This window comes from Rhinopithecus bieti, unplaced genomic scaffold (assembly GCF_001698545.2).
Source record: "Rhinopithecus bieti isolate Rb0 unplaced genomic scaffold, ASM169854v2 scaffold_42745, whole genome shotgun sequence".
Lineage (NCBI taxonomy): Eukaryota > Metazoa > Chordata > Mammalia > Primates > Cercopithecidae > Rhinopithecus > Rhinopithecus bieti.
In genome coordinates this window covers 2,036,230-2,047,079 of record NW_016819184.1, presented here as the reverse complement: position 1 = coordinate 2,047,079, position 10,850 = coordinate 2,036,230, and the positions used below count along the sequence as shown (strand labels likewise).

Below are 10,850 nucleotides of genomic sequence, written 5' to 3'. Positions count from 1 at the left end.
TGAGCAATACCCCACACACAGACAACCAAAGCAAATATGAACAAATGGGATCACATCAAGTTAAAAGCCTTCTGCACAGCAAAGGATACAATCAAAAAAGTGAAGAGACAACTCACAGAATGGGAGAAAATATTTGCCGACTATTCATCTGACAAGGAATTAATAACCAAAATATATAAAAAGCTCAACCAACTCTACAGGAAAAAAGTCTAATAATCTGATCTTAAAAATGGACAAAAGATTTTAATAGATATGTATCAAAAGAAGACATACAAATGGCAAACAGGCTTAAAGGAGCTCAATATCGTTAATCATCAGGGAAATGTAAATAAAAACTACAATGAGATATCATCTTGCCCTGGTTAAAATGACTTATATCCAAAAGACAGGCAATAACACATGCTTGTGAGGATGTGGAGAAAAGAGAACCCATCCATGTACACTGTTGGTGGCAATGTAAATTAGTACAACCACTATGGACAACAGTTTGAAGGCTCTACAAAAAACTAAAAATTAAGCTGCCATATGATCTAGCAATCCCACTGCTGTGTATATACCCAAAAGAAAGGAAATCAGTATATCAACGAGATATCTGTGCTTCTATGTTTGTTGCAGTACTGTTTGCAATAGCTAAGATTTATAAGCAACCTAAGTGTCCACCAATAAATGAATGGATAAAGAAAATGTGGTACTTATACACAATGGAATACTATTCAGCTATAACAAAGAACGAGATCCAGTCATTTGTAACAATATGGATGAAACTGAAGATGATTTGTTACATGAAATAAGCCAGGCACAGAAAGACAAACATTGCATGTTCTCTTTTATTTGTGGGATCTAAAAATCAAAACAATTGAACTCATGGACATAGAGAGTAGGATGGTTACCAGAGACTGAGGAGGGTGATGGAGGGCTGAGTGGAGGTAGGGATAGTAAACAGATACAAAAAAAAGAAAAAGAAAAAAGAAAAAAGTGAATTAGACCTACTATTTGATAGCACAACAGAGTGACTATATTCAGTAATAACTTAATTGTACATTTAAAAATAAAAAATGCCATTGGATTGTTTGTAATTCAAAGGATAAATGCTGGAGGGGATGGATACCCCATTTGATACCCCCATTACCCAAGTGCTGATTTCACATTGCATGCCTATATCAAAATATCTCATGTACCCCATAAATACACACACCTGCTATGTACCCACAATTTTTTTTATAAATAAAAAATTTGAGGTGGGGGTAGGGACTCTTCTAGAATAAAAGAAATATAATGAACATGACAAATACACAAGCAGTCTCATAAATACACTGGATTCTGACTTGGAAAAAAAAACGGCATGAAGTTATTTAGAGAAAATTTAAAAATTTGAAATATAAAATGTGTATAAGATAGTATTAGGGACTGCTGCTGATTTGTTAGTGTGATTATGTATGAGAATGTCTTCACTTTTTTTAGATGGATGCCTAAGTGTTTAAGGGTAAAAATTAAAAAGTTTATATTTGTAAAGGCTCCAACCACAAAATACATACATAAACAGAGATGAAGTAAATACAGCAATTATTTACAAATTTAAATTTAATGTCTAGAACATAAGTTCAAATATACATAATTTAAAATAGTTTTGAAATCAATTACATGGGATACTCTTAAACACTGTATTTTGGTACAGTCAAGTTTTTCCTAGTAAATGGGCACTACCATATATTTGGAGAAAAGATACTGTAAGTGAAGTCTTTTTTCAGTTTGGTATCAAGAATATAGATAACATATTTGAATAGAAGAGTGTATTTAACTTATAGAGAGCCAAACTTTAAACATAAGATTCATTCTCTAGGTCAATGAATGATTGACAGAGAAAGGCAGAGAGAGAGAGAGAGACAGAGAGAGAATACCAATAAATACTATACATAAAGTACGTAATACATGTGCTTAAGTGTTTTGCATGCATTGTCTCATTTCATCCTCACAATATCCTATGCAGTCATAAAAAGAAATGAGATAGTGTCCTATCCTTATTCATGTGTTCACTGAAGTAGCGCTTTTCATTTTCTTCAAGAATGTTTCCTTTGCATTCACAATTTGGTTAACTATTTGGCACAATAGGCCTACGTTTTGGCCTGTCTCAACTTTCAACATGCCTTCCTCACTAAATCATTTCTAGCTTTTGATTTAAAGTAAGAGATTTGCAACTCTTCCTTTCACTTGAACTTAGAAGTCATTGTAGGGTTATTAATTGGCTTAATTTCAATATTATTTTGTCTCAGGGAATATGGAGGCCCAAGGAGAGGGACAGAGATGGGAATGGCTGGTTAGTGGAGCAGTCAGAACACACACAACATTTATTAAGTTCATCATCCTATATGGGCACGGCTCATGGCTCCCCAAAACAATTACAGTAGTAACATCAAAGACCACTGAACACAGATTACTACAACAGATTAATAATAATGAAAAAGTTTGACATATTTCAAAAATTGCCACAATGTGACACAGAGGCATGAAGTGAGCACACGCTGTTGGGAAAATGGTGCTGATAGACTTTTCTGAGTTAGGATTGCTACAATTATTCAATTTGTAAAAAACACAGTATCTGTGATGCATAATGAAACAGAGTATGCCTGTGCTAACTGAGAAACTTACTATGTCAAAGCACTTCACAGGCAGGGGATAAAATGAGGCTCTGGGATGGAATGGTTGACCTAGGATCTCATTGCTGGAGCCCAACTTCAAACCAAGATCTGGTTGTATCTCCACACTAAGCTCTTGGCCACAGTAGCCCCTGACCTGATCCTTTCTAATGTGAGAAACCAGAAGTCTACATAAAATTCCAAAACCTGCAACACAATTTGAAAGAAAAAAACTGCAAAAGTCAAGGAGAGTATCTGCGGATGTTGCAAATGATCCATTCTAAGACAAAAGCCTCTTGAGCTCTCTCTACATTTTGAAAGTTTGAAAATACTAAGTAGACTCCTCCAGCCAAGTTAATTCCTGCACATCAGCTGTAAATGTCACACAACCTTGGACAATCGAAATCCCTGAAAAGGAGCAGCTGCTTTTGTCCAGTACTTCATGACAGCCGCTAGAAAGCAGGGACGGCCAGGTGGACTCCTGTAGAACCTGCCATGCCGGTGGCCCTGCCGGTCTGGCTGCAGCTCCCACTTTCTCACTCTCTCTGGGAGGACTTGGGTCAAGGCAGAGCTGTGCAGCCTCTGTACATCCTCATCAAGCACGGACTCAAAAACTGCGTCCTAATCAGCAGCCGTTTCAAAATTCCAGAAGGTGTGGAGCCATCCCAGACCCTCTGGCAAGCTCTGGAAGGGTGTTATGGGAGGAAAGTGGGTGTCTACAGGCGCTGATATGGGTTTGCACCATAAGGAGAGGATCCAAGTCGTGCTTGCAACACATGTGCTGAGGGAAAGACACTTTCTTCAAGAGGTAGTCACCAAAACACTGGTCACATCTACAGACAACAGCATGGTTTCCACTGAAGGGACACTGGAAGTGGCTAAGCTGAGTGGCAGACGGCACTGGCTGCTCTTTTGGGTGGAAGCAATAGACTGTGCCCACCTGAGAAGCAAGAAGAGGCGTGTCCCACCCCAGTACTTCCCGTTGACTCCGCAACCGCTGGGTCAACGATGGGGATGAAGGGGAGGGCGGCTTCGTAAAAGGCACCTGGGACCCCCATAACTAGCATTCCTTTCAGAAAATTAGAAATCTTTAGGAAAGGGGAAGGAAAAGGGGGGCAGAGTCCAGCCGAAGAGCCGACCTCAAAGAACCATGTCGGGGTATTTCTTTTCTCTTCGCTGCTTGGGAACAGCCTTCAGTTCACCCACCACTTCCTAAGTGGCTTCACTTCTAAGGGGAGAGGCCAACGTTCCAACAGAGGGTCTCTCACTTCTTTCCACCATTTGTTAAATTGTTCTATAAATTAGTTGTTTTACATAAAATTTGAAACTACGATCTGGGAGGCCTAGGGGCTGCACCACCAGTAAGTCGCTGACTCAAACCGGGCCCTTTAATCCCCAAACCCCAACTCTTTCCTGGATCTATTGAACCGCTGGCCCCAACCTAAAAGCCCCCTCCACAGCCAAAAGTCAGGAAGGGTTGGTCCTTTTGTTTTTCAAATGAATTGAAACTAGATCCACAGCCCCGCGTAACGCTGGGGAATACCCAGGGAGAGGCCAGCTTCCAGGAGGTCAGCCCCAACACCGCGGGCAGGAATTTGGAGGGATGGGGAGGTCTCCTCATCTCTAAGCCTTGAGCACCAGGCCTGAATTTTCGCCTTTCTCACAGGCGCCCGACTCGGAATCCGGGAGGCGGGCGCTCTTCCCAGGTACCCAGCCCAGCGCGGCGCGTCAGCCTGGGTCCATCCTCTTCCACCCCACAGCGCGGGGACCAGGGGAGGCCGAGAGCCGGGCAGCGTGGGGGGACGGGAGAACCCGGGCTGCAGCATCCCCCGGAGGTAGCAGGACAGGACGGCTGGCGTCGGACGCACTGCAGAGACGTCCCTGTTTTCGGCTTGTCCTCCCACACCCAGCAGAGAGCTTGGCTCACTCCGCACTGCGCTCCCGAGACCACAGCGCGGAGAGACCTTGCGGGGCCCCGGACTCCCCGGCTTGGGAAAAGCGATAACTGCCCTGGACGGCTGCGGCGTCCGAGATTTCCAGGGTCCAGACCCTCCCTGGGGTACGCGCGACTTCGGCGCAGATGTCAGTCCACTGCCTTCGCGCGTTAAGGGCGCGAGGACTCCGGACGACACCAGGGCCACTGTCCATGCCCAGCCCCTCTTTCTCCACCGCGCCACCTCCCTCTGCGGCTCTAGCCTGGAGATCTACGGACTTCATTGCGATCTCTTGAGCAGTGTAGTTGCCCTCTACCCCTAGCCCCAAGTCCCGGGTAACCCAGGGGCCCCGGCGAGGCGAGTTTCGTTGGGGGAAGATGTCCCCAGGCGAGAAAAGGGGCCGCGCACTGGACGGGGCTCCCAAGCCAGAGCCCTGGGGGCCTTGAGGAGTCGTGGTACCGTCCAGGGAAGTCGGGGCTGCGGGGCCCATGAAACCAGACGAGGCTACGGACTTAGGGTCCCTGCAACCAAGACCGCGAGCGACTGTGGACTCGGGACGGATCGCACAAAGGAGGAAGGGGGAATCAGAGGGGCGTCCGGTCGGGGACGTGTCAGGCCTGGGCGGGGCGGAAAACTGACACCGGGGCGAGGACAAGAATTTCACTCCTCCAGGGCTGCCAGGGGAGGGGCTCGCCACCGTCACTCTCCATGGGCTCTGGCCCCGACGGTGTTTAAAGGGCGGAGGGCTGGGCCGGGCTGCTCGCACCCCGGGGCTGCTGGTGGCCAAGCTGGATGGGTCGCCCATGAGTTTCGGTGCGGCACCGCTGGCCCAGACCCGGGCGCGGCTGGACATGGCCACCTACTGCAAAGACCTGGGCCCCTCCTCGGCCCCGCCCGGCCAGGCCCAGGCCACCGCGCACCCCCCGGGCTATGAGCATAGTGATCTGGGCGCGGTGGGCGGGGGCCAGCGCCTGTGGGTGAATGCGCCAGCGCTCAGACCCAAGTCCTACGCTTCGGGTCCCGGGCCCGCGCCGCCCTACGCGGCCCCCAGTTACGGGGCTCCCGGCCCGCTCCTTGGCGCCCCGGGCGGCCTGGCGGGCGCCGACCTCTCCTGGCTGAGCCTCTCCGGCCAGCAGGAGCTGCTGAGGCTGGTGCGGCCGCCCTATTCCTACTCGGCGCTCATCGCCATGGCCATCCAGAGCGCGCCCCTGCGGAGGCTGACTCTCAGCCAGATCTACCAGTACGTGGCTGGCAACTTCCCTTTCTACAAGCGCAGCAAGGCGGGCTGGCAGAACTCCATCCGCCACAACCTGTCGCTCAACGACTGCTTCAAGAAGGTGCCCCGCGACGAGGACGACCCAGGTAACAGCGGCGCACCGGCTTGCTCCGTCTAGGACTCCCGCTCTTTCCGCCGTGCTGCGGGCACTCGGCGGGTGGCAGCGACCTTGGACAACCTCATTCCTCCCTGCACGTTGGGGATACCCGGGAGAGAGAGACAAGGGGGAGACGTGATTAGCCAGGAACAAGTTCTCAGACAGTGGCAGTGCCCACAGGCCCGCGTTTACAGTGCGGCGGTCCCGGGGCTCTCAATCTCTGTGCGCTCCTTCGGGGAAGAAGCGGGAGAGCCAGCACGCTGGGTGACCTTGGGAGTGACTCAACTTCCCTGGGCCTCAGTGCCCTACCCGGTAAAGTGGGGAAGACAGCGCCTACCCCAAGGATAGGCAAAACAAATAGGATGCCCATTTGGAAAGCTCTGGAGCCTCCCTGGGGGCCCGGCGTGGTCTGCGATGTCCTTGGCAGAGCGGCTGGCGGAATCCCACGGTTCGCCTCCCGCAGGCCTTCCTTCACCTTAGCGGGTCTCGGCCTTTCCCAAGGCTCCCTTCCTCCTCCTTTCTGGATTGCCACTTTCTTCCCAGTCCGGCTGTGGAGGCCCATTGGATACACAGTGCCGGTCAAGGGTGGGATGGGGGCGAGGGCTCAGACCCTCTGCAAGGGCCAGCGGGAGATCTTTCTGAAGCTGACCTCCTCGCTCGCTCACACCACGGGTCCGTCAAAGCTCGAACTTTCTGAACTGGGCTGTTTCTTCTTCTGCAGGTAAAGGCAATTACTGGACCTTGGACCCCAACTGCGAGAAGATGTTTGACAACGGGAACTTCCGAAGGAAGAGGAAGAGGAGAGCTGAAGCCAGCGCGGCCTCGCCCTCGGGAGCCAGAAGCGAGGGAGGGGCCGAGGCGCCCGCGCTGGAGCCCCCGGGCGCGGCTTGCCGGGACCTACAGGCTTCGCCCTCTCCATCCGCACCCGAGGCCGCCACCTGCTTCTCCGGTTTCGCCTCGGCTATGAACGCATTGGCGGGCGGCCTTGGCACCTTCCCCGGGGGCCTGGCGGGCGACTTTTCTTTCGGGAGGCCGCCGCCGACGGTCGCCGTCCACGCTTCCCAGACCCTTAGCCCCTCGCCTGGCTTCGCCCCTGGCCACCAGACCGCCGCCGCTGGCTTCCGCGTCAGTCACCTCCTCTACAGCCGGGAAGAGACCCAAGTTTGAAGGGACGCTGGAGGCTAGCCGGGTGCGGTGTCCAAAGGTGCTGAGCTCAGGCCTCCGGTTTCCCCTGGTGACATCCCCACGTGTTGGCGCCGAAGGCCTGTGTGCCCTGGGAGGACGCGCAGAGCCGGGGGCGGCTTGGCCAGCAGGGAGCTGGGCTGAGCGGCTCTTGGGCCTCGGGGTGGGTGGCCTGTCTGCTGTGCACCCCTCACCCAGGCGACCTTCAGAGCTTCCCTGCTCTGCCTCTAAGTCGATCCCTCCTGGGCCTCCAGAACCTGTGCTCTCCAGGGATTTGCCTTGAAGGGGCGGCGCGGTTGGCGCTCAGCTCCAACGTTTCCCAAGCAGGCTGGCTGATTCCAAAGCGCCTTAGAGCAGGTGGGAGGAAGGTGGGCTGCCAGAGCGGCCCGGGGGGTGGGGGCTCTTTCCACCTCCACCCAGCTTGGGTCACCTGGCTCAGGGCCTTCCCTCCTGCTTCAGGGAGGCTGCTGCAGGGGCTGGAGGACAGAGCTCAGAAGCAGCCACAGTGGTGGGGTCCAGGTGGGCCAGGAGCCTGCAATGAGGGGATCTGAGACTTTTGGGATTGGGTCCTGTGTAAGGAAGGTCTTGCTAATGGCTGAAACTGCCGGTGGTGAGAGGGAGAAGGGCTGCCTGGGCAGAAAACGCCCTTGGGATACCAGCTCCCTCCCCTGTCACTCAGCTCTGGTCCTTGATGACCCCCCGTAGGACAAGGCAGCTCCCCAGGGCCCCGTCATCACTGACCACAGGAGCGGTGCCCAGCACCCAGGAGTTCCCCGAGGGTCCAGGTTTGTGCCACCCCATCCACACTCACACTCACACAGGCTCATGAAAGGACACACCTGTTTTGGTCTCTTTCCCCTCCAAACCCACAGTATGGGCCAAAGCTGCGCCTGTGTTCAGAGCTCCTGAACAGCAGCTTGTGTAAATTGAACCCTGCCCCACGTGGTTCGTTCTTAGACATGGTCTCTTTGTGAAGCACAAGGAGCCCCCAGTCACTGGGAAGAGGAATTTTGGCCTCTGTACTCCTCAGAAGTCCTAAGTGCCCCAGTCAGATGCCCTGAGTCATTGTGGCATCTGGGACTCCCTGGAGATGGGCACATTGGTGGGGGGTACCCATCTTGTTGTTGATGGGGGTACCCATCTTCCCTGCATTTTGGGGGAGGATGGGAGGGGGCCTTCCCAGGAAGAGAGTGGAGAGAGGATACTGTTAGTTTGGAGTAGGACAGCTGGTTTAGCAACCCTAAGCCCCAGCCACACAAGTATTCCTAAGCTGCCCGCAGCGCCCCTCACTGCTGCTGCCACCAGTGCTGGAAATGAGAGCAGTGCACCTGTCTGTCCCTAGAGCTGACTCATCATGGCCCTGCTGAAGAGTGAGGCGTGTGTGTGTGTGTGTGTGTGTGTGTGTGTGTGTGTGTGTAAGACAGAGAGGGAGGGAGAAGGAGGGAGGCAGGGGAACATGGAGAGAAGGAGCCAGGAGCTGAGATAAACCTGGTGCCTGGTCATGTGTTTCATCAGCAGTGGCTCCTAACTCCGTGTGGCATCTACGCTGCTGCCCCCCACAGGCAGGTGAGCAGAGGGCCAGTTGTGTCGAAGGTGATGATGTTGGCTAACCAAACTCACAACCAACCCACCATCTCTCTTGGGGGGCCACTCCCCATATGTAATACAGTTAAAGAAGGCCAGGAAAGGAAAAGAAATTCCTTAGCTTATACATTTTAAAAATTATACCTTGAACTTATTTTAATAGAATAAAATGCTAAAAATAAAGACCAATATACGTAGCTTGCATGTGTATGCTATTTTGTATAAGAATTCCACTGCTATCACCAACATCCCCATTTCAGAGTCTGAACTTGCAGGAAACTTGGAAAGAACATTTTCTAATTAAATTTGACAACAATCGGAAAATACAGTGGACAACTGGACGATCAGTGGAGCTTCAAGAAAACTGGCTGACACGTATGGATGTAAACATGGAACGTCATGGCTGCATGACTCCTAGACTTTGGGAAGCTGCTTTATTTTTTTCTAACAATGGTTTTTATGCTAAAATTGGGGGAAAAAATTTAAGATTTTTCAACTTTTGGTTTGTTTGCCCAAAGATCATTTTTTACCTTTTGAAAGTTGCTCATTTATTCAAAGTTTTATACCATTAGTAGGTAATAGTATAAGCAAATAGATGAAATCTTCATGAGAAAAGCTTGGTTAAAAATACTTCCAGCAGTGCAAGGTATTTGGACATGGGTGGGGTTAGATGCCAAACAGAACCCATTCTCCCCTCCAAAACAGCCCGCATGCCTGGATGTGTTTAGGAGACGGGAAGCCAGGCCAAAATGCATTTCATAGGCCCAGGCATGGCACAGTCAGCTTCAGACTCATTATCCCAAAGAAACATTTTCTCATAGCAAAGAAACTGTTGAAATCAAAACAAGAAAACAGAGCAATGCAGCTTGTGGTCCCTTTATGGTTAAATACTGTCTTCTGGCCAGGGCTTGGTGAACTTGACCACAGTCCCTAGAGCTCACTGCATGCAGGCAGCAGAAGAACCGGGTCCTGTTGGTCCGGCCAGGGCACTGCTGCCAGGAGGCTAGGAGGGTGCTCTGATCCCAGGGCTCTGAGTCCACTGTGGCACTCAGACCCCATCTGCTCCCCTGCCCTGTTCCTTTTTTTTTGCCTTTGAAATCATGAATCCTGCAGCCAATTCCAAAAGTAATGGTGAGACTTCAACAAAAGGAATACCTCTGCGTCATGGCATAGGCACATGGCAGTATGCCATTAGAATATCCAATTTTTAGTACAAATAAACCGCTTGGTGGCACTGAATAGTTTCAAATATAGGAGCAAGCTTCAAAGTTCAGAAGGGAAAGACAATTAAAACACGCCAAAATATCGGGTGATTAGGAATTCTGTGCATTGCCAAGCAGCAGTGGGATTTCCTAGTGACTGAAAATCAAAGAGAATAATAATACAGGAAACTGTAATCTGCCCTAGAAACATTTGGTCACTGGGTAAATTATCCCCAATGGGGATAATCCCCTACATTGAAATCCAGTGTTCACTTTTGAAACACTATGGCACTTTAAAAAACATTTCTAACAAATGAGTCTTATACATGAATGGTTCTTCTTCATTCACACACACACACACACACACACACACCACCCACGGAGCGCCACCTTGGGTAGGATCTTCACAGATTACACCAACCACCCTCCATACCTAAAGGCATCGTATTTTCAAACAACCCGTTGAGTTCAGGATTTGACTCCAGGTAGGAAAGAAACATGTGAAACCACCATAGAATGCAATAGAGGTTGAGTCACTTGTATCCTAATAAAATGTGACTTGTTCAATCTATCTCTTTTGAGTGTTAACTATGTGGTATTCAGTCATGCAGTGAATAAGCTGAGCCTGTTGCTACCCTCACAGAGCCTCCATCCAGTGGTCGGAACAAAGATGAGTGAAGAATTACAGACTGGACATGGCTTTATGGCTCTATAAGGATTACTTATAGATGATCAAGTCATCAACCATCTCACTTGTAAACACAAGTATCATATTATGTCTTGTACACAGACCCCAGTGTATTCCACACCCTGCTAACTCAGGAAGTGTTTGATTACTCAGTTTCATAACTTCACTGTGATTTTAGGCAGGCAGTTAAGCACAGCCCCGGGCTGGTGTAGGTCCCATCTGCTCACTTTTCCACAGTGTCATTTAGGAACCTT

General features: G+C 50.3%; 2 protein-coding genes across 2 annotated transcripts; one reads left to right on the top strand and one right to left on the bottom strand.

Moving 5' to 3' along the window:
- Window positions 1–3,684: 3,684 nt before the first annotated feature.
- Window positions 3,685–5,135, bottom strand: LOC108519561 (uncharacterized). Its single transcript, XM_017858639.1, has one exon. The coding sequence runs from the start codon at window positions 5,055–5,057 to the stop codon at window positions 4,557–4,559; it is 501 nt and encodes a 166-aa protein (XP_017714128.1). The 5' UTR covers window positions 5,058–5,135; the 3' UTR covers window positions 3,685–4,556.
- A 187-nt stretch (window positions 5,136–5,322) lies between these two features.
- FOXI2 (forkhead box I2) lies at window positions 5,323–8,899 on the top strand. The gene is made up of 2 exons (XM_017858617.1): window positions 5,323–5,929; window positions 6,662–8,899. The coding sequence occupies exons 1-2, from the start codon at window positions 5,371–5,373 to the stop codon at window positions 7,105–7,107; spliced, it is 1,005 nt and encodes a 334-aa protein (XP_017714106.1). The 5' UTR covers window positions 5,323–5,370; the 3' UTR covers window positions 7,108–8,899.
- The last annotated feature ends 1,951 nt before the right edge of the window (window positions 8,900–10,850 follow it).

What these genes read in the sequence shown, in the direction of transcription:
- FOXI2 (XM_017858617.1), top strand. Translation starts at nt 5,371, where the DNA reads ATGAGTTTCGGTGCGGCACCGCTGGCCCAGACCCGGGCGCGGCTGGAC. An exon ending in CCGCGACGAGGACGACCCAG is followed by an intron (nt 5,930 to 6,661) that starts GTAACAGCGGCG and finishes CTTCTTCTGCAG; the next exon opens with GTAAAGGCAATTACTGGACC.
- LOC108519561 (XM_017858639.1), bottom strand. Translation starts at nt 5,057, where the DNA reads ATGGGCCCCGCAGCCCCGACTTCCCTGGACGGTACCACGACTCCTCAA.